The sequence below is a fragment of the Apis laboriosa genome, unplaced genomic scaffold (assembly GCF_014066325.1).
Source record: "Apis laboriosa isolate Shangri-la unplaced genomic scaffold, ASM1406632v1 scaffold68_cov148, whole genome shotgun sequence".
In the NCBI taxonomy this organism is placed as follows: Eukaryota; Metazoa; Arthropoda; class Insecta; order Hymenoptera; family Apidae; genus Apis; species Apis laboriosa.
Genome location: NW_025224135.1, coordinates 1234260 through 1258831, shown reverse-complemented (window position 1 = coordinate 1258831; position 24572 = coordinate 1234260). Strand labels below are relative to the sequence as shown.

At 18.4% G+C, this 24572-nt stretch overlaps 4 protein-coding genes across 4 annotated transcripts; 2 read left to right on the top strand and 2 right to left on the bottom strand.

Moving 5' to 3' along the window:
* Window positions 1-1403: 1403 nt before the first annotated feature.
* On the bottom strand, window positions 1404-7486 carry LOC122718934 (ubiquitin-conjugating enzyme E2Q-like protein CG4502). The gene is given in 8 exon segments (XM_043944347.1): window positions 1404-1807; window positions 2061-2468; window positions 2707-2976; window positions 5687-5911; window positions 5973-6095; window positions 6214-6377; window positions 6476-6628; window positions 7467-7486. Coding segments are annotated over 7 exon segments (1458 nt in total). The 5' UTR covers window positions 6615-6628; window positions 7467-7486; the 3' UTR covers window positions 1404-1678.
* LOC122718920 (centromere protein I-like) lies at window positions 7340-11643 on the top strand. The gene is made up of 15 exons (XM_043944328.1): window positions 7340-7525; window positions 7644-7769; window positions 7848-7997; window positions 8091-8179; window positions 8386-8516; window positions 8588-8768; window positions 8832-8944; window positions 9014-9168; window positions 9254-9454; window positions 9850-9956; window positions 10162-10353; window positions 10500-10624; window positions 10689-10806; window positions 11194-11364; window positions 11525-11643. Exons 1-15 carry the CDS (start codon window positions 7471-7473, stop codon window positions 11591-11593), a joined length of 1983 nt encoding a protein of 660 aa, XP_043800263.1. The 5' UTR covers window positions 7340-7470; the 3' UTR covers window positions 11594-11643.
* A 4594-nt stretch (window positions 11644-16237) lies between these two features.
* On the bottom strand, window positions 16238-21274 carry LOC122718931 (TATA box-binding protein-like 1). Its single transcript, XM_043944343.1, has 5 exons — window positions 21154-21274; window positions 19723-20019; window positions 18481-18731; window positions 17493-17587; window positions 16238-17342 (listed from the first exon to the last, which is right to left on the bottom strand). Exons 2-5 carry the CDS (start codon window positions 20008-20010, stop codon window positions 17062-17064), a joined length of 915 nt encoding a protein of 304 aa, XP_043800278.1. The 5' UTR covers window positions 20011-20019; window positions 21154-21274; the 3' UTR covers window positions 16238-17061.
* Window positions 21275-22225: 951 nt separating this feature from the next.
* LOC122718926 (protein phosphatase 1 regulatory subunit 7-like) lies at window positions 22226-24014 on the top strand. The gene is made up of 5 exons (XM_043944339.1): window positions 22226-22283; window positions 22384-22484; window positions 22581-22777; window positions 22923-23394; window positions 23486-24014. Exons 1-5 carry the CDS (start codon window positions 22271-22273, stop codon window positions 23657-23659), a joined length of 957 nt encoding a protein of 318 aa, XP_043800274.1. The 5' UTR covers window positions 22226-22270; the 3' UTR covers window positions 23660-24014.
* Window positions 24015-24572: the final 558 nt, after the last annotated feature.

Below are 24572 nucleotides of genomic sequence, written 5' to 3'. Positions count from 1 at the left end.
TACTTTTCATTACAAGATAATGATTATTTTATAATTATATTAGTATTTAAAACGCTGAATATTATATTAATTATGTTGTATGATTATGAGATAAGAATGTTTCTAAAATATTAAGAAAAATCATGATTGTTATTTTAATTTAAAAATTTAAAAATGATTTAATAATATGATTAAATAATATGTAAATTATGTTATTATCAAGTTACAATAATATAAATATAACTTATAATATATAATATATATATTATAATATATATATTATATACATATAATATAAATATTATATATATTATATATATATATATATATATATATATATATTTTATACATATAATATAAATTTAGCCAACTTACAACCAAAAAAGTAATTTTTATACAATATTTTTGAAATAGATTAATGAAAATTAAAAATTCATATATGAAAACTTATTATTTTGTACTAATTACAATGATAAAATTGAAACTTTTACTTTTAAAAATACATAAAGAGTATTAATGAGAAAACAACATATAATAATGATAAATTTGTAAACAATAAATGTTATAACATAAATATAACATAATAACATATTAATGTAATAAATTTTTTATTTAATTAATTTTTACTTACTAATACTAAATAAATAATATTTTAAATTAAGTAATAAACAATATTTTATATTTTTCATTTTTTTATGATCAATAATAAATAATAATACAACATATCAAGTAAATAGAACATATCAATATACAATCAATGCATTAATTTAATTAGTACAGAATTTTACTTATATGTATCTGTATATGATGGAATAATCTTAATTTCAATATATTAGAAATTATATTACATTGTTCTATCCTAAATTGACTGCATAGTAAAAACGAAACTTAAATCTATACTTTTTTTTTAATATTAATCGTTAAATATTAATTAAATATTAATCGTCGCAATATAAAAATTTATGCATGTATTTGTGGCATTATAATTATAATTGTCATTTAATACTCAATAGATGGAAGTTTAAATAAAGAAATACTGAATTGAAAGACTACATTTTCCTTCCTCTGTTTTATAAATACAATTATTATAAATATACATTATTTTATTAAATTTTGTATCATTTATGTTTATTAAAATTACTTAATTTTATTGTTATGTTTATTGTAATTCGTATAATTTGGCAACGCAAATTTCTCGATTATCGTAATATAAGCTCAATTTGTTTATAGCATTAATTCTTATTCTTATATTTTAATAAAATAAAATCAAATTCATAGATGAAAGACATTTTTTCATAATTTGTTAACAAAAGTATCGAAATACTTTTGAATAACTATGAAAATTATAAAATATGTATCTTTATAATATGATTTTTGTTCATACAAATGTCACGATAGATTTACAATAAATTTTCATTATAAATTTGAAAAATAAGTTTTTATAAGCGAACTTCATCATTTCAACCAAGTCAAAAATTTTAAAAATTTCTTAAATATTTTACTATCGTCCATTATTCCTTTCCCAAATATTGCATTTATAAAGGCATTATTTAATGTTATTATAGTATAATTATATTATTATTATTACCAAACGGAAAAAGAATATAATGATACCGACTCGAAAGTCACATTTATAACCTATATATGTATACTTTTTTTAAATACAACGAAGTCTTTTATTTTTCAAATGATCTGTAGATCAACCTTCTGCAAGCGGCGGTGTAACCCAACCATATTTCTCGTGCGTTTTTACTAAACTTCTGAAAGATTCTTCTGCGGAACGTCTGTTAAATTCTTTGTTCGTTTTTGGTTTTCTCGCTACACGACCCTGAAAAATAATTTTAAATAAATTTTTTTTAATATATTATTTAATATATTATATAATATATTATCAATTATTCATTATTAAAAATTATATTAAGAGATATGTGGAAAAATTGAATACTTGAAATTAAAATGAAAAAAATATTACATAATGTTTCAAATAGATAAATGTATTAAATGAGAGAGAATTCAATAAAAATTCGAATAAAATAGAAAATTTAAAAATAGTATAAAAAAAAATTTAAAAGACATTTCACCTGGCCTTTAACAATACTAGCTGCAAATTGTGTGATTACAGCTTCAATAGTATATGCACTAGCCCAGCCTCTAGGTGTAAGAAGTTCCATACAAATTGCACCTCCTTCCATCACGAATCCTTTTTCAATTCTTGGCGAAATAACACGCATAAAAGGTGGCGCAAACGGAAAATTCTCCGGAAATACCACGTGGAGAAGTATATAAGGTATATTGAGCTCTCTCATATCTGCAGCCAGTTCACTTTCCGGATCAATCTTGTGTAGTCTCACATGCCATTCGAATAAATTGTCATTTACCAATTCTGCAGTGAAAGTCGATTCGAGTCGATGCTGCATTCTTTGAATCTCACTAAGTTCCTTCATTAAACGACGTAAACGTACTCTTTTATCCGGCATCGCCATGGTTCCCTAAAAGTAATCATAAAATTATATTTAAAAAAAAGTCTTCATTTATCATTATATATTTATCATTATTATATTTATCATATTTAAAATTTAAAAAGTAAAGTAAATTTAAAATTTAAACATAAATATATTTAAAACTTTTACTCTTGGACAAAATTGTTTTAATCTTTATTTTTAATATAAGAAATATATTAGATGTTTGTATTTATATTGTTTTATAAATAAATGTAATGTAAAATACCTGCGTAGAATTATTAGTGGTTTTTTTTGATTTGAAGAAACAACTGCCATGATTGGAATTGCTAACACCCGGATTATCCGACAATGCACCATCAGTGGGAGTGACTGCATCCGGACGATGCCGACTTAAAAGTCTTCTCGATGGTGAACTCGTCGAACTACTTGCTCCATCTTGTTCCGAAATCTTCTCTGAAGATCGAAAAAATTTTCGGAAAGCAGCCACCACTTTCTCTTTCGATCTTGTGGACATGATTTTTGCAGTATTGACACACTAATTATAAATTTTTAATTTATTACAATAATTTTTGCAATTATAATCATGATTAAATAATTATCTTAATCATTATTTTATAACAACATAAATGGTAATTATGACTATTAAAATAATAGTAATTAAACATTAAAATTCAATTTTTATTATAATCCTTATCAATTGAAATTAACAAAAATTTAAAAAATATTTTTATCGCAAAAGATAAATAAAACTCGTTTATTAAATATGAATATTAATATTTTTACAAATTTTACGAATATTATCTTTTTTATTAAAATTAAAATATATAATAATAATAATAATATAATATTAGAATTTTATTGTTTATTACCATATGGCAAATTATAATAATTCATAATTTATAAATATGATAAAAAAATAAACTAATAAATGTTTAATTATTATTGTAAATTATTAAAATTATCATAATAATATTATAATAAAAATTAATAAATCATTATATACATTCTATGCTATTATAATACAAATTCGTTTTCACTTTAAAATCACAACTTTTCTATAATAACTTAAAAACAACATTGTATACGATTCATTATAATCATTATAAAACATCATATTACTTGTCTTTTCTTAAAAAAGAAAAAGAAATTTTTTTTGAAATTACAAAAATATATTTCTTGATGAAAGGAACGTTCTTAAAATGTAATAAAATATGATATGAAAAGCAAAAATGTTTGCCATATGAAATAAAAATATGAAAGATTTGGTGCAAGGTTCGGTAAACATATCGTGGCAGCATCCGTAATAGTCTCTACTAACAACACTTCTTCACTACACACTCACCCTGTTCTCCTTTTGATCAGGGTTTATTTCTTTCTGACATACTCGATTGTTTGCGAATCATTTTAAATGGCCACTAAAACATTTGTGGTATAAATAATTTACAAAAAAATCGCGTGTCAAGAATATGATAAACGAAGAATGGAACGGAACACGGCGCAGTCTCCACCCTCATTGAACTGGCCGGGCGCGTAGTTCAGAAGGGTTGTTAGTTCCACCAATCACAAGACTCTTTCAAATTTCTTCGAAGTCAGAGTTTTCTTATTTATATTCCGCGAAAATAAATTTTTCTATTCTGTTTTGCATAAACAATTTGATGCGTTTTTTAAAGATCTTGGCTAAGATTGACAATAATTTTTGATCATAAATTGTCAAATCTCTAAGAAAAAAACTATGTATTTATAATTAAAATTTTTCAAAAATTGAAGTTATATATAATTAAAAAATTTTAAAAAGATAAAATCGATTTAAAAAATTCTATAAAATAGTCATTATATCATTTCATTAATAATAATGGCAAAAAAAATTTATTTATAGTTGATAATTGATAATTAAATCAATCACTTCCTTTTATATTAATCAAAATAAAATATTAGAAATTAAGATATACAAATAGTAAAAATATAATAAATTTATTTTAAATAATAAAATATTCTATCTTTTTTTATATTATATAAAAAAATAATTCAAAATTAATTTATTTAAATAATATTCAAAATAAATATTACGTAACTTAAAATTATTTATATTTGTATATAATTCTAAAATTATGCGAATTTTTAAATAACAATTTAGAAAAAGAACAATTGTTAATTTTATTTATATATTATTAAATATAAACATTAAAAATGAAATTTATATAAAAAAATATCAACTTATCAACTTATTATCAACTAATCTAAATCTATTAGAAAATACAAAAATAAATGTTATTTATTACAATAAGTTATTAATATAATAAAAGAGAATTGATTTTCCTATAACGATTTTCCGATTAACGATTATTAGAGAATCAATTATAATTATTTATATTTTATAATCGTAATATAATGAAAATATTATAAATATATATATATAATATTTCTTATTAATTTTTTGTTTTCTTTCTATTATAATTATATATAATTATTATTTTTACGAATTCATAAAAATATAGTTCTATATATAAATAAACAATTTAATATTATATAATCCAATTTATGATATTCGATATTAGTATTTAAATATTATATTACATAGGAATTTAATATTATATTACATATTAAATTTAATATAAATAATATTATAATATAATAATATTATAATATAATAAAATAATAAATTTAATATATAATAAAAATCGCATAAATTAAAAAACTTATTTGTAAATATAAAATTTAGATAATATACAATATAACATTAAAAATAACATTAAAAATATTGTGAAAATTTCTAATATTTTAACTTTTAATATTTTTAATATCTTTTACATTAACAATTAAATTAAATAACTATTTACAATTTACGAAAAAAAATTATAAATCCAATAAAAAAGAAGATAAAAAAAAATAATTTAAATAATTATTTAAATAATAATTATTTACTATACATATTATTTATTTTTCCATGGTATTATTATATAACAATTCAAATATCGATTTGAAAATAAAAAAATTAAAATATGTCTTGCTACATAAGCAAAAACAAGAAAAGTAGAAAAATACTGCACCCATATCCATTTTAATTCTTCCAAAATATTAGGCTGATAATAAATTAAATGTTCTCTATAAAATAATTCTCCTTGAATGACTATTATATTTTCATTTACATTACCTATTTGTTCACTTATATATTTATTATTTATTTTAGCTGTAACTGAAATAAATTTTATTTTTTTATTATATTTTTTAACTACAAAAAATTATACCGAAAAATGCTACTAACATTTTTTGTTAAAATTTTGCATAAGTACTTCATTCAAAGAATAATCAGCAATTTCCAAACTATGATTATATACTTCATATAAGCCTTCACTAGTAAGAAGACCTTTTTGTTGCAATACCAAATCTCCATAAAACTGTATTTTTTGAACTTCTTCATTTAATACATGAGTAAAGAATGCAATAGATTCTATTGTTGCATCAAACAATTGCTATAACAAATTAATATGTCATTACTTGTAAATAATAAAATAAAAATAATCAAATTTTTACCTTTAATTGAAAATTAAAGAAAAGTAAAAGTTTAAGAGACTTTATAGGTTTATTTGTATAAAAATGAGCCTCAAATTTTAAAATATCGTTTTTACCATCAATATTTGTATCTATTTCTCGAACCTAAAATCTCAAAAGATTAATAAAAAAATATATACAAAAAAAAATTGAATAGATATTAGTACAATAATTTGCACTATAAAATTTTTACATATACATTATAATAATATAAAGATAAAACCTTTATTAATGTACAATTATCTTCAATTTTATTATCCTTGTACATTTTAAAACTTGAACAGATTATAGGATTTGTGTTAAAATCTTTATTTGCTAATAATAAATATTTATAATTAAAAAACACATCAGGTTTTTCCATGAGTACACGATTCTTCAATAAGAAACCTAAAAATTATAATAATTAACTGAGCAATAAAATAATAAAAATATATAACAATCATAATATTTGTAATATACACAAAATAAAATGTCAAAAAATATACCTCCTGTATTATAAATAATAAAAAATGGTGTAATCAATGATAAAATTATGAGTAATAATACAATGAAAAAGCTTAAAGAACATATTTTACTTTTATATTTATAATCAATAGAACTCGAAAATATTTCGATGGCAGCCATTATGATGCGTTGCCCTGACAATGATTCAGAAAATAAATATATATTTATGTAATTATGTAAATATATTATATATATAATATATTAATATATTAAATATATATTATAAATATATAATACATATATATGTATATGTGTAATGATAGTTTAGAATTTTTAAAAAATAAGATAAATTAAAAAAAAATACAAGATATATTAAAATTTTTATTTAAATAAAATTAAATAAATTAGTATGAAAAATATAGTATGTTGATATATAAAAATAAGTTAAAAATATTTAAAATAAATTATAATGCTAACTTAAAAATTTTTCTAAAATCCTTAATATTGATTTTAATAACTTTATTAAAATTAACATTTTAAATAACTCTTTTTAATACATGCATTCTTCTTGACTTGTAAAAAATGTTGTTAATATTGAATTTCATACAATTTCTAAGTTCTGCATCTTTATAAGTATTAAGTATCTTTATAGAGATAGATATATATAGTGATCGCATGTTAATATGTTGTTATAGATTCATATATATATATATATATATATATATATATAAGCAATGAAATAAAATTCAATATAATAATTATTTTTTATAAATATTTTGATAATTAAAAGCAAGCGTTACATAGAAAAAAGTTATTTAAAATATTGATTTCTATAATATATATCAAGATCATTAAAATCAGAAGATTATTTCCAGTAATTCTAATATTATTGTTATATTAATAGGTTATGGCATTTTATTTCACTTATTTTATTTTTAAAAGAAATAATAATTTGATTAGTAAATGTGATAAGAATGATTTAACTAAGAAATAATAAACATAATATATAATAATAATTATTATACGATATACAAAAATGTCAATTGATGAAGAAAGAAATATTGTAGTTAAATTTTTAAATGTTTTAAAAAGTATGTTACTAATGATACTTATTTTATATTTATTTTTCAAATAATAAATAATAAAACTTTTTCAGTCATACATTTTTTAATAATTATATTTTATTTGTTTTCTATTACATTTCTTTAGTAAAGAAAAAAGATTATCCTGCATTTGAAGAATCTCTCGGTACATTACAAAATTATGCTGCATCTAAAGGTTTGATGGATGAAGATATTGATTTGTTAGTAAATATTATTATAAATACAGATCTAAGTTAGTATATTTCATGTATTATAAAAAGTAAATAATTACATTTTATAAAAAATATAAAGTAAGAAATATATTTAATAGGTGCTACTAAATTGGTATCTTTAGCAAAATGTTTAATTCCTCAATATAAAATATCTGAACATGCAGTTAAATCCATTATTTCTTGGTGCTTATCATCTATAAATAAACTTCCTCTTTCTGTATCCATCATTATTATGCAATGGATAATTGGTAATATTACTAATATTAATTTTTAATATTAAAATATAATATATAATAAAATAGATAGAATATTTGAGATTAAAATTAAAATATGTTTTATAGGTATATTGGATCATCAATTAATAGATAAAAAAGTTATAAATATATATTATGATGTTTTTTTTTATATAATATTAAAAAAAGAAAAATTGGTAAATGTATTTTTTGTTTATATTATAATTCATATAAAAAAATTATAATATATATAATTATATTTTCTAATTAGAAATTTTGATAATAATTATAATATATATATAACTATATTATAAATATATACTATATTATTATAACTATATATATAATATAGTAATAATAATATAGTTATATATTATTGAATATTTTTTTACTATTATCATAGGAAAGACAGATAGCACGTATCATTTATGTATTGACAAAACCAGAAGATGTAACGCGTAGAAATATATCTAGATTATTAACTCTCCATCAGAAATATTCAAGACCACAAAAACATATTATTGTTTTATTGTCGTAAGTAATTATGATTTCAAATTTCTTATTTTAAAAATTTAACGTTTTAATTTGTTTAAAATTTATTTTAGATTATTTAAATCTTACAAACCTGAATTAGTTCCTGAAAAAATTCAATCTATAAATACAGAAAGTGTATGGAAACCAATACCTGAAGTTTTACGATTAATGTTTCAAGATGCTAAAACTCGTTTAGAAATTCAACAAACACAAGACTTACATTTGGAATATTTTAATTGGAATACATTTGAAGTAAGTATAATAATTATAAAATTTACTTAAAAATAAAATTTACAGTTTTTTTAATTTTGACAGTCTAAGAAAACAAAGAAAACTATGACATCTCTATTACCATCTGTAGGATACTTTCAAATTGGTTCTAGTATTTTTCAAAAGAAGAATAAAAAATCTATTTTCGACATTTCTAGGTATATAAATAAATTTTATCATTATAAATGTTTATTGATTTATACTTTTTTTTTTCTAAAATATTTCAGCATAGAAGAATTGGGAAAATTACAATTAAGTGTAGAATTACCATGTAATGCTATATCTCTTTTAAGTAATACTGCTGGATACCATCTTCTTACATTTAGTAATTTCCAGTATCAAAGTAGATTTTCTTATAATCTTTATAATACTTTAATAAGAGGTATATTTCAAATAATGTGTATTACATCTATTTTTAAACATATGTAATATCTTTTTAGAAAAATGTTTAATGTTTTTCATTTCAGCATTTATGTTAGAAAATGAAAAATTTTCTATGGAAGAAATTAATAAGTTACTTGATATGACTATAGAATTTTCACGATATATGCAACAAGATATACCTGTTGTCAATCATTTTCTTAGTGAATATTTGTATTTTAATACAGGCGAATATCAATCAAAATTACTAATGTTATTACAATGGATGACTTCTCTATCTATCAGTGGTATATTTTCAATAAATGTATTTATTAAGGGATTCTATGCAAACTATTATATAATAAAAAATAATATAAATAAAAAAAGAACACTTTTAAAAATAATTTGTAATTGAATATTTATGATTATTATTGTGTGAAAATATATATATTCATATATATATTTTTTTTTAATATTACATATATCTAAAAGAATTATTAGTAACCATATTAATTTAGAGAATCTTTTTTATTTTAAAATAAATAAAATAAATTTATATGTTAAAGGAATATAATTTAAAAAGATCTCATATTTTTTTAATTTTTTTTTAATGTGTATATAATCCCTTAATATTTATATATATATATATATATAAAATAATAAAATAATAAAAACATATATTATAAAAATAAAATATTTTTAGATTTACAAGAAAAAATACTAGTGCATGTACAAAATATGTTTTATGAATCATCTTTAATAATAAAATGTGAAATTATCAAAACATTAAAAATATTGATAACAAATTTGGTATGTTAAAAAAATTATTTTATTATTTATTTTAATTTTTATAATTTTTTATATCAATAACTCAATTATTTTACATGAATTATTTTTATTGAAAGTAGATTAATATTAAAGTTAATATTAATAAAAAAATAATATAATTATTAATAAAATAATAGAATTAAATCTAAAAACATCTTTAAAACAGTCTTTAAAATATTTTTTGTAGTTTATTAGTCAAGGATTTAAAGAATGCTACCATAAAACACCTGCACCATTTTTAGGACAAAGTACAATGGATAATTTAGAAGAAGTAATTCCTATTCTTACAAAAATCTCTGAAGAGCTTATTGTATCTGGCTTAAATATACATTCATATAATATTTTATTACTTTCAGAAGCATTATCATTTTATGAAGAGGTAGGTAAATATGAATAAATAATCATATAATTGAATATGAATAAATAATTAAATATAATAATAATAAGTTATTATTAAATGAAAACATTATTATATGTGAAATATTAATAATACAATTGTCTAATTTTTTTATTGAAAATATTTAGCTTTGTATATTGGAAAATCAAAGTACTATATTATTTTTTACATTAGCTCCTTCTGCAGTAATTTATGGAGCTTTTGTTACAAAACATCTTGCGATTTTATCAAAAATATGTAAATTATTATTAAGGTATATATCTTATTATTTTTTTTATATTTATAAATAATTTTTTAATTTCAACATTTATTCATAGATATCGCGATAGAAGTTTGCAATTAAAAACTCCTAAATTACAAAAGTTATTCAAGAAAAAAATTTATACAATATCTATTTATGCTCAAGAAATTGTTGAAGCATTATGGTATGATGAGGTATGTAAATATTCCATTTCAGTTATATCAGTTATAAAAAAATATAATTAAAATATATAATTAAATATTAAAATTTTCGTTTAAAAGTAATTAAAAATTGAAATGCAAATATTTACTTATTCAATTGTTTAGAAAAAATTTTTTATGATATTTTATGTATTATAAATTAAAACTAAATATTTGTTAAATAAAATTGTTTTCATTAATTTAATTTTTAGAAATTTTTGTATTAAAATAATTATATTGAAAGATTATCAATTAATTAATTATAATCGATAATATAAAAATATTATATTCAAAATATTTTTCTATAAAATCATTATAATTAAAAATAAAAAAACTGTATGCATTTAATAATATATTTTTTAATAAATTTATATTTTTCAGCCATTTAAAAATCACAAAAATAAATATTTTCTAAAAGATATTCCAATGGATATGATGGAAGATTTAGAAGAATGCAATATAAATTGCCTTTTAAATATTAGTAATCATTATTCAGTTTTACCTTATAAATGTACATTGAGCAAAACTGGATTAAATATTAGCACAAAAGAGGTTAGTAATAAAATATAATTATTGTATATAATTTATGATAAAACTTTCAAAATAATAATATATAATATAATAAATATTAATAAATACAATAATTTTTAATATTTAATTATATATCTTAGATAAAAAGTTATTTTAAAAACAATAACATTTTTTTTAACAGGATGCTATGAGTATAGCTTTACATTATTATCCAACAATAAATGAATTTCTTAGTATATTTCAGAATTAATTATAATATTAAATATGAATATAAAAATGTTTATAATATTTTTGAAATTTATTTTTTATATTCAAAATATTTTTGTAATATAAAGATATTTCCAATTATAAATAAATTATATTTTTATTTATAAAATTTATACTTATGAAGCCAAGTATGTACATGAAATAAGTCAATTTAAATTAATCGTTATGTTTTATTTCTTCATTTACATAAAAATTTTCATTTACAGTTCATTTAACAGTCTTTAATACATATATGCCTAATGAAAAATTACATATAAATTAATAATGAATGGCTTGTTCTTATATTTTATAAATTATATTTTATAAATTATACAGTTTTTTATTATTTTTTTATATTTTTCGTTTATATTTATTTTATTCGTTTCATACATTAATATTTAATATAAACATTGCAATAAATTAAAAATTATTTACGTTTAAATAAATAAAAAATCATTTAATCATAATCAATAAGTTTCTTTGAGAATTCAATGAGTGTGAACATCTCTTAAATTCAAAATTTATAATATCTATTGAACGTATTCTAAATACACATTGCTTCTAGAAAAGGCCATTCATGCAATATTACTTTTTGTATTATACTTGAAAATAATATATATATGTGTGTGTATGTATGTGTGTGTGTGTTACTATATTATCATTAATACTATTGATAATTTAATAAAAAATTAATAATATATCATATTGATACATAAATTATCTTCAAACAAAATAATAAAAAATTTTAAAAACTTTATAAAAAAAAATAATTTAAATTGAAATTGAGTAATATATTTCTTTGCTACAGATTAATTTTCAAAAAATATATATATATATATGATTAATAATATTTTTTAATAATAACTATCTATATTGCTTAAAAGTTCAATCATATTATATAATGAATGAATAAAAAAATTATATTGAATTAAAAGATTGAAAGATTTACTATATATATTACTGCATATAATGTATGTATTCAATTAATATAATGTCATATAATACATTTTTCTACATTTTTTTCCCCATTATAAACTAATATAACTATGTTGTAGTCATGATGTTAATAATAATTTAAATATAAGAAGAAATATTTATATGATAACATCAAGAACTTAGAACTTCTATTAATATTAATTCTATAATATGTTATAAATTATCTCTAGTTTTTAATTAATTATTTGAATCTATAAAATTTTATTTAATATCATAATATTTATATCATCTAAAAATCTTTACATTAAGCTGCAAATTAACTATTTTTAAAAATCGGTGGAATAACTAGATATGTGCTCATATGTCTAATTTATATGCATATTAAATTAGTTATTAATAAAATAATATGCTAAAAAATTATATTTTATCAAAATATTAATGAATGTTGTGATTATAAAGTACATAAAAGAATTGACAGAGAATGTTCACCTCTACCAAAATTTTCAATAAATTCTTTTTTTTTGTAATAATATATAAAATAATATTTCATTTGCAAATATTATGGAAAATTGTTATATATTTCCATTAATAATAAGCATTTTACTATGAATAGTATAGTTAAATGTAATCAATCTTGAGCAATGTATTCATGTTATCTATACTATTTTAAATTGTAATATGCTTTTATGGACTGTCTTTGGCATACATATATTCTCCGACTAGAAAATGATAGTATTGGGTGGCCTGGAATGTGAAATTCTATTTAAAAATAATAAACACGGAATTTAGCAAATTTGGTAAAAGTGCACATTTTTAATAATAAAATTTTGTTTTTCTATTGCAGTAATTATAATAAGTTAATTATAGTTAATTTGTTCAAATTAGATAGTACGTGCAACATAAGATAATTTTTAAAAATTTAAAATATAATGTTTTCAGAAATAAAAACATTTATAGCAATTATATCCAATACTTATGGTGCATGAACTACTTTGAAAAGTCTAATATTTCATTATAAAGATAGTAGATAAATTATTATTATAAATTATTATCAAAGGAATTTATTATAAACATACAATATTATAGCAATAAACAATAACAATTAATATTTTATTGTCATGAATTTGAAAAAATCATTGAAATAGTTATGTTTATTCAAATTAAACTATGAAATAGCATTTATATAATTATAGTCTATGACTGGCAGTCATGCATTCAATTGTAATACAATAATTTATTTTGAAATTAATTTAAATTAATACTAATGATATCACTGCAGTTCCATGTTGACATTAAGTTCAATTTGAATACAACTTTATTAATAAACTTGTTTTTTCAAATTTTCCAAAATATATACCAAAAAATGCTTTGAAAAAATAATAATAATAATAGTAATATTTTTTTTTTTTTTACAACATTAAATTGTATTCAAAAGAAAATAAAATATCACCAATTATAATTAAAAGAAAATATTTAAAGAAATACTTTTGTTTATTTTTAATATTTCAAATAAGATTTACTATTAAAAAAAAAACACAATTCCTAATCATAATTATATAGCTTTTATTTCATATAAATAATAAATATTTCTGTACTTCATGCATACAATAATACATTAATGATATTTTAAAAAATAATTCTGCAATAAATGTTACTTTTAGTTTCAAAAATGCTGTAAAATATAAGAAAAATTCATTATGTGCGTTGTGATTATATAAACATGAAATATTATTAAATTATTTTTTTTTTTTATATAAATACTGAATTAAAAAAAGTATTATATTGTTGAATTTTCTTAAATAATTTCTTTAAATTCCAATTTTAAAATTTATGGAACAATGCCAGAAACACATATTTAAATTATTCAATTAAAAAAGAAATATTTTAAATATTGAATAATATTTCTAATATTGAAAAATTTTAAATTTATAAACTGCATTGTTTGCATAGTTTCATAAATAAAAAAATTTATTTCACATAAAAAAAAAACACATCTAACAATCACATTAAAGATGGTATTACATTATTTAAGATAGAAAAAATGTTATAAATTTATTTTCACTTACATCGAAAATTTCAATGTATATATTTTATATTTTAAACTTAAAAAAAATCATTTAAAATTAGTTAACATACATGAAGAACTTTAAATAGAAATAAAAAAATTGTATAATTTTTTAACAAAACGGAATTTATGTATTATATTTATAAATGCTAAATGAATGCTTATGACAATTTTATGAATAATTTTTATTTAAAATTTAAAATCAATAATATTTTATTTGAAAATGATAGCAAATATGAATATATAGTGTTTTATATATATTTATCATATATTTTTAAATTCTATTAGAAAAAAAAAATATTTATATATACTTTAAATTTAATAAAATTGAAAATATTAGTAATAGTTCTGACATTATTGTCATTTCTAAAGAAAAAATTTTATTTATATTGCATTTTGTAGATAATATAAAATTAAGATGCTTCGTTGTTTAATGTCATATATATTTGATTAAATTTGAATTTTTATTTTTTGCATCAAATATACTAAGGGCAGTGACTATAGCATTTTTGTAAAAAAATTTGTTTCGCAGTTATACAATTAATAAATCATAATGAATTATAAAAATTCAATGAAATTTTATAACAAATAATCTTGTATGGCACGAGGTACAGATTAATTTTTATTATAATATTACCAATATTCTTTTTCATTTACATATATGTAATGAAAAAGAATCATTAAAAATGCATGTATATAATTAATAACAAATATAAAATAGGCGTTTTGTATTCGAAGAATATGCAATTAATTGCATATTGATATATTTAGCATATCATAATTTGATTTATGTACACTATATCTTATTTTAGGTAATATTTTTAAATAATATTAGTTTAGCTAATATTTTTAAATAATTGAAAAATAGTTAGAAAAAGTTTCTGTTAATCTTAAAATACAATATTTGTATAAAATTTTGTATTTTATATATTTATAATTTTTATTATCAAACAGAATTCAAAAATAGGTTTATGTCAGTCAAGCATCTCGTATTTAAAATATTTATATTGAATATTTTATGAAACAAATATCATTTATTATTTCTCAAACTACGATATACAATATTGATTAATTCAGACTAACAAGTGACAATGATAATATATAATTCAAATGCACTTATCGTCATGAGGATACTGCAAGTGATAAATAAATAAATGAGTAAAAATCTTTTACATGTTGATAATTAGTATTAAAAATTAAAAACATATACTATCCTATTTTTTAAATTTTTAAGCAATCGTCAACAAATAAAATAAATCATTTCATTGATATGATTTATGCTTCATTTTTTATATTTTGAAATAACAAAAACGAGAGATTTAACTGACTGAATTTATATTAAACTAAAATTCAATTTTGGAACTAATCTGTACAATGATATAAATAATGAAGCCAAATATTAAAACATCTGCAATCAAAGCCTATGTAATTAACAGCTAAAGATAATTATTTTAAATAGTATTCTTTATTATTACTATCAAAAACAGTCATTTAAAAGAAAAGCAAATGATAAATATAAAATTTTTCTCAATATTTCATTTTTTAACTTTTCAACAAAAAATAAGTTTTTTTTAAATGAAATAAAATTAAATAAATTTTTTTGTTATTTACTATAAAAAAATCATTTAAAAATATCTTCATGTCTATTATAATATGTAATGCAAAAATTAATTGTAATAATTAAACAAAATTTTTAGTTTTTTATATCCTTGATCACTTTACCTCAAATTTTGAACATCTATCTTTGGCACAGTATGTTAATTAAGCGAAAATAGATTATATCTATAAGAAGAAAGAAATGAAACAAAAGACAGCAAAAATATGCATACACGCTTTTCATCACTATCAAAATTTTTCAGTACATAATCTATCATTACATAATGAGAAACTTAAACGCGAATCGTGCTACTATTTAAATTATAAAGGAGCATGGTTACACAAATAAGTCCTTTTTAAAATTGTTCTTATTTAAATATAATAAATTCTATTAAAAAGAAATGAAAAAAAAAAAAGATGAAAAACGTTGAACTTGAACTCGAAATGTTGAGATGTTGTTTGTTAAACACAATGAATATGTATACATTACTATGTCTAACATTTATATGTACATAGATACATGCATGTATAAATATATATATATATATATATATATATATATATATATATGAACGAATCTATGTACGTATACATATCATTAATGAAAGTAAATTATGATGATATTGTTTTGATAATGAAATTCAGTTCAATTGATTCAATATTAGTATAACCATGATTAAAGCACTTGTATGTGCATATTTGTCTCTAACACTTGCACATTGTCTTTTCACTATTGAATGCTTCACTTCACTCTTTACAATAACACTTTTATACACAAAGCAGTATGTATCTATTTCTTTTATCCTTTTTTCTTAAAAAAGAAAATATGAGTATAACAGTTTCACAATTAACAAAAGAGCAACAAAATAAATAGCTCAGTCCCAACTGGCATCACTCTCACCCTCATCTTCTTCTTCTTCTTCTTCTTCTTCTTCTTCTTCTTCTTCTTCTTCTTCTTCTTCCTCATCAGAAAACATAGTATCATATATATAATCTGGATCGTGTAGGAACTCATCACGACTTCTTTTACTTAGCCCCATCCTACGCTTCTTCGTTGTTAAGGCAAGTTCGTCTTCTGCTGTTCTTTCCTTACGAAATTCATAGACTAGTGGATAGATATATTCAATTGCAGCTTGAACAGCAGCAACATTGGGAGCTATAATATTCATTTCAATTTACTCAATAAATAGAGGAATTAAAATTGAAAATAAAAGCAATAAAAATACATTTATATATATGAATATTTTCATAATTAAAATTATTAAAATATAATTAATATAAATTGTAATTCAATACTAATACAAACCTGTTACAGTAACACTCCCAGTAGAAAATATTTTCAATGTAGCTTTTGGTTCTTTTAACTTATATGTAACACCAGGATGAAGTTCTGGTTCATAACTAAACAAAATAAATGATGAATAATGTTATATAAATATTTTTAAATATTAAATATTAATTAAATATTAAGTAATACATAATATGATATATACATATTTTAAATATATAATTATATATTATTACATATATATATATATATATTATGTATTATTTTAAATATATATATCTTTATTTATTTTATATTTATTTATTTATTTATTTCTTTTATACATAAATATATATATATACAGAATATTTTAAAAATATTGAAAATAATCTATAATTTGGAGGTTCCTGAAGTAATTTCAAGTAATAACTTCCTTTATAAAAAGTTACAACTTTGTTACAAATTATTAACAAAAAACATTGGCTAATTATAGAATACATATCTAGTCAAACTGTGACAATAATATTGGCTATATGCAAATAAATATGAACAAATTTAAGCAATATATATTGTAGAATATGAGACATAATATACAAATATGAATATAAATATTTTTTATTTTTATTATTTTTTATTTTATTATTTTTATTAAAAAATTATATCGAATTATATCATAAGAAAAAATTATAATATTCAACTTTTTTCGACATATGTTGCTTAATTTAATTTATTTATGCTCAATCATAGCCAACGCTATTGTGGCGACTTAATTAAGTACTCAATGATTAGTCAATGTTTTTTGTTAATAACTTGTTGATAATTTGTTAATAAAGCCATAACAAAAGTCTTTGTGAGGAAAAATGTTGTTTAAAATTACTTTAGGAATTATAGATGTTTCAACATTTTTAGGATATTTTATATATCTATAAATAATTTTTAACATCTATCTAAATAATATATATAATTATTATATATTTTTAAATATATTCTTATAAATAAATAAAAAAGAGCTTGTAAGTATACTCACTCTGCATTTTCTTTATGACATGATGAAAATGATGTTATTTTGATTGCAAATGGCATGCAACATGTACCCAATACATTGACTACTCTATAATTATTAAATCGTACTTTAAATCCAAGCTTCTGAAGCGAACGAGCAAAACGGCGAGCTGCAATTTTTGCTTGAACTTCACTTGTTGCACCAGTACATGTTACTTTACCAGAAGACCATATAGAAGCAGTAGTATAAGGTCTTCTTAATTTCATAGTTATCATCTATAACATACATATTTTAAAAATATTGTTTACAAATATAATTCTGTTTATTAAAAAAATTTCTTTCTTTAATTATAAAAATTCATATATTTTTAAAATGCAAAATAAATATATCAAATTTAAAATTGAATTAAAGAATTATTGATTGCTTTTCTATAACATTTGAAAAATTATAGAATCAAAAGAATTTGTACTTTTAAATATTTTGTTATGAATAGAAAAATTAATATAAATACAATAATAAATATATTGATTATTATATTGTTTATTATAGATATTCATGTTTTTTTTTTTTATAAGTTCAATAATGATAAGAAGTATTTATACTTATAATAAAGATAATCTAACTTTTGGAGCAATTAAAAATTAAAAATGAAAACAATAAATTTCTTTAAAAATGTAAATAAACTTAACTAACTTAATTTAGAAATTAATTAGACATGTGCTTATATGAATTTTTTTTTATTATATTTGTATTCCAAATTCATTTAAGCTAAATTTTTCATAAGCAAAGAAAATAATAAAAATTAAATATTAAATAATATTTTTAATATGATTAACATGTTTACACGAAATATATCAATTGCTAATTTATAATAATTGTAAATATTGTATCTATAATACTAATACATTGTGATATAGTACAATTATTTTTTCAGTATATGTATTAATAATAGATTTGAATATAGATTTAAATCATCTTAAATTTTTTCATTCCATTATAAATAATTATTATAATTATTATACTTTAGATATTATGAAATATTAGATGAAATATTTTGAAAAAATAATTATGTAAATATGAGAAAATCTAAATATCAGAATATATATATATATATGTATTTTGAATCATTTTGATCTATCTTTGAATTACTAAAGAATATCATCAATTATATATTATATATGTACACATAATTGAAATATATTATATTACAATAATTTATTAAAAAATTAATTAATTTATTAAAACAGGAAACAAATTAAAACATACCCCATTTTCTCTTCTATATTCTACATTAGATCCATTTAATGCAATTTCTCGTAAATTTAAATGACATCTAACACTAAAACTGCAAACTACATTATTAATAACAATATCCAATTCACGAGGTTCCTGTTCATGAGGCTCCATGTAAGGTTGAATTTGTCCATCAAATATCCTTTCATCTTTCTCTTCTTTACATATATCAGTATCATTCAAATTCTTTACATCTTCTACATGATTTATTGATGTATTTGTTAAAGGTTTCATGCCATTCTTTTGAATAGCAGTTGCCATAATATATATCTAAAAAAATAATAATAATTTATCTATCATTATTTATATATGATTTAACAAAAAATATATAAAATATATAATCAATAATAAATATATAATGTATATTATATAATATATAAATATATATAATATATTCAATATAAATGTATATAAATATATATAATAATATTTAATATAAAATAATATATCATTTTATTATATAACTTTTAAAGTTATAAAAGATCTTTATTTTTTATGAAAATTAATATTATTTAATATAATAATATAAAATAAATTATTTATTTAATAAATTATTATTAAACAATCATTGATTACATAGATAATTGTGAATATAATAATAAATATTAATAATAAATATTTAATTAATTTTATTAATTAAACTTTATTAATAATTTTATTATTTAACAATTGCAATTCTATCATAAATATTATATAAATCAATTTATGCTTTAATTTCAAGTTTGAATTATATCTATTTTTTTTAATTTTTTAAATTTCAAATTTATATTTTTTAATTTTTAGTAATTTTCTATTATTTATATTATATGCTCAAATGTAAAAATTTTGAGAAATTAAACGAAAATAATAGCTGAAAAATAAATTATTTTTTACGAAAATAATTTTATAATAAAGTAAAGCTTTAATCATAAAGATTAAAATAATTAATAATAATCATATATATATATATATATATATATATATATATATATATATATATATAATATCATTTAAAATTATTACTGATGTTATATGAATGATATATGATAAATATATATTATATTTTTTAAAGGATACATAAAAAAGATTAAATTAAAAAGAATGATAAGTTTTTAAAAAAAATTAACTTAAAATTTTATGAAATAATTTTGATAATAATCATTAAAACATCGTAGAAATTTAAAAACATTTAAAGAATATAATGTTCGTAGAAATGCTTAAATATCTACAGAAAATTTTTAGAAAAGTATATTTCGAATATGCTAAAAAATGTTCGAATAGTTTTCTTCGATGTTAGACAAGATGACAGTAAGAAAAGATGAAAAGTTCAATTACTATTTCTTATAGCGTTAAATGACCATTATATTAAATGAGAAGGTTAAAATTTTGAACAACAACGACAATCATAATAGAAATCATACTCACGTGTAACTATGTTAGATGCTTCAGTTACTTTTTAATTAAAGATAACTTCTTTGTTGACAATTACTAGGAGAATGCAAAGTTAGCTCAATAATCACTGCCATTGTTTTCGGCCATCTTCACTAGACTAGCTACAGATCAAAGTCACGGACGCGGTAATGATATATAAAAGGGAATACACATCATTAAAATATGAACATATAATTTTCCTAATATCTTTTTAGCAAACTTTTAATTTTATTACATTTTATATAAATATAATTCTTTATATAAATATAATAATTAATATTATTATTTAAATAAACATTAATTTCTCTATTTTGATAAATCTTAAATATTGAAATAAAAATATTACCATCAAATTTAATATATCATTAATTTAATCCCTAGATTTCTTCTAGAATTCAAGTAAAAATTTTATAAATTACATTTATCTTCTTTTATAATTAATTTAAATGAGATATTATTAAATATGAAAATAATTAGTAATGACAAAAATATTTTTGTATAATTTATTGAATTTTTTAATATATTTTTAAAAATATATGTGAATTGATCTTAATATTTCTAAATCAATACCGTGAAATCTATATTTAATAGTCGTTTTCATTAAGTTTTATAAAAATTTCTTATCGTTCATTAAAAATATTTCTATAATAAAATAATATAAAACTAGTGTTTTCAAAACAGCGAAAAAATATAAAAACAAAAGAATCGTTTATTAAATAATATAGCTTTATATTCATTTTTTATTATTAAACTTAGAATTAAACTTTTAATTCTACTTAAATATATGAATTTAAAAATAATTTTTCTGTAAATATTTATTTTATTGTAAAAAATGTAAAAATTAAGAACAAACTTTTACATATACGATTTTAACATATACGGTGTAATTGTCATTTTTACGATATAATAGTTTATATTCACATTTTGAGATGGAACTCACTACAGTATAGTTACTATCATTTGAAATTATTCGAACCAATACTACAGTAGTATTTTATATTTAATGCTAAATCTTTATAAGGCAGTATAATTAATTACAATTTATTACGCAATTTTAAACTGAATATATTAATTCCATTATTGAAATTATTATTAATTATATTTTGATATAATGGCAAATAATGGTAATTGTTTGTAAAAATATTTGTTTATTATAACACAATAATTAAATATAAAAAAATTCAGATGTTGATATAGATTTATAAAAACATATTCACGTTTTAGAGGATAATAAAAGTGAAGGTTCAGCTGAAATTGAAGGTGAAAATGAAAATGAAGAGAATGAGGAAACAGAAAAGATTCTTATCATAGATCCTGATAGTGAAGTTCGTTTTTAATATTTTTTTTCATTAACTTTATTAATAATAATTTATAATTTATAATATGCTTTTTATATAAATAATTATGTAATTATGTTTTAGGAATTAGATTTCAATCATTCAAGATTAACAAAATTAGAAAATTTAGAACCATTGAGGAAAATACGTAGATTATGTTTTACATGGAATCTGATAAAGAAAATTGAAAATCTTGATACACTTACAACTTTGGTTGAGTTAGAGTTAAGAGATAATCAGATTGTTATTATAGAAAACTTGGATGTTCTTGTAAATTTGGAGTATGTTACATTTTTATATAAACAAAATAAAAAATAATTATATATAATAAGCAATATCTTGATGAAAATATTTTATATTTTTATAATATTAATATATTATATATTAATATATGAATTGTAATATAAAATTATTATATATTTTCAGACTTTTAGATTTATCTTTCAATCGTATCAAAAAAATAGAAGGATTGGAGAATTTATTGAATTTACAAAAATTGTTTCTATCATCAAATAAGATTCAATGTATTGAAAATTTATCACATTTAAAAAATCTTGTAACTCTTGAATTGGGTGATAATAAAATAAGAGAAATAATTAATCTTGAAGGACTTGAAAATCTAACAAATTTATTTCTTGGTAAAAATAAAATAACAAAAATTAAAAACATGGGATGTTTACAAAATCTTCAATTATTAAGTCTTCAAAGTAATCGTATTACAAAAATAGAAAATTTAGAAGAATTGAAAAATTTAGACCAAATATATTTATCTGAAAATGGTATATCATGTATTGAAGGATTATCAAATTGTTCAAAATTAACAACCTTTGATTTAGCAAATAATAAAATAAAAAAAATTGAAAATATTGAACATCTTGAAGATTTAGAAGAGTTTTGGGTAAAAATATACAAAATTATATATATATATATATATATATATATATATATTCACTTAGATATTTTTTGATATATAGTATTTATTTTTTTAGATAAACAACAATGAAATTGAGGAATGGATAACTATAGAGAATTTAGCTCTTAATAAGAAATTACAGACTGTATATTTAGAACATAATCCTATTGCCAAAGATCCAAACTACAGAAGAAAAATCAAATTATTGCTGCCATGGCTTGTTCAATTAGATGCAACACTTTGCAGATAGAAAATACTATTTTACAAAATAGATGTCTCTGATAGAGATTCTTTGATCTATAATAATATCTACTGATATTGTTACTTATCTCTTTTTATTGCTTTTAAAAGATTATTTTTAGCAAATAAATCAAAAATACCTATACTCTTATTAGCAAAAGGTAAAAATAATTACAATTTTTTTTAACTATAAAATGTATTTTTTTATATTTTACATTTTGTTAATAATCTAATTAATATTGTTGTTAAAGAACTGAAATTTGTTACTATTTTGAATAATTAGAAACGTAAATTTTTTAACAAAAAATAATATAAATGTTTAAAAGTTCAATAGTTCAACATTTTTTATAATTTTAAAGTCAAGAATAATGTGATTTATTATGATTACGTAATATTTTTCATTTTATTCAATTGAATACATACGCATTAATTTTTTTAATTTTTAATGTTTTAAAGATATGTTATGAATGTCTTTAAAGATATTTTAAAGATACTGAAAGAAAAGAAAGAAAAGAAAGAAACTTTATATAATATAAAATAATTTTATAATTAAAAAAAAAAATTTAAGTAAAAGATATTCAATACATATTTATGAAAATACTTTATGAAAATATTAAAAATAGAAAAAATCATTAAATATTAATTTAATATTATATATAAAATCATAAAAACTTATTATTTTTAAATTAAATATTTTTATCTGTGTTTGCAATATTCATAACAAAATATTCAATGTATTTATTTCATCTTTCAATGTTACTATAAAGATCATAATTTCTATAAAGTATTTATTATATGTATTATATGTAATTGACTTTATACTTTATAAACTTTTTCATTAAATTAAATAATATTACATATACTGTAGTTTTATGTTTACTTATAATATGTATATGTAAAATATATTGAAATTATATAAGTAT

Bases quoted from the DNA above. Each gene is read 5' to 3' on its own strand.
- LOC122718920 (XM_043944328.1), top strand. From the start codon at position 7,471: ATGTCAATTGATGAAGAAAGAAATATTGTAGTTAAATTTTTAAATGTT. The intron at 9,169-9,253 runs GTATATTTCAAA...TTTTCATTTCAG, and splicing joins TTATAATACTTTAATAAGAG to CATTTATGTTAGAAAATGAA. The intron at 9,455-9,849 runs GTATATTTTCAA...AAATATTTTTAG, and splicing joins GACTTCTCTATCTATCAGTG to ATTTACAAGAAAAAATACTA.
- LOC122718931 (XM_043944343.1), bottom strand. From the start codon at position 20,010: ATGGCAACTGCTATTCAAAAGAATGGCATGAAACCTTTAACAAATACA. The intron at 18,732-19,722 runs GTATGTTTTAAT...TGTATGTTATAG, and splicing joins AATATAGAAGAGAAAATGGG to ATGATAACTATGAAATTAAG. The intron at 17,588-18,480 runs GTGAGTATACTT...TATTTTGTTTAG, and splicing joins TGTCATAAAGAAAATGCAGA to TTATGAACCAGAACTTCATC.
- LOC122718926 (XM_043944339.1), top strand. The intron at 22,485-22,580 runs GTTCGTTTTTAA...ATTATGTTTTAG, and splicing joins TCATAGATCCTGATAGTGAA to GAATTAGATTTCAATCATTC. The intron at 23,395-23,485 runs GTAAAAATATAC...TTATTTTTTTAG, and splicing joins AAGATTTAGAAGAGTTTTGG to ATAAACAACAATGAAATTGA.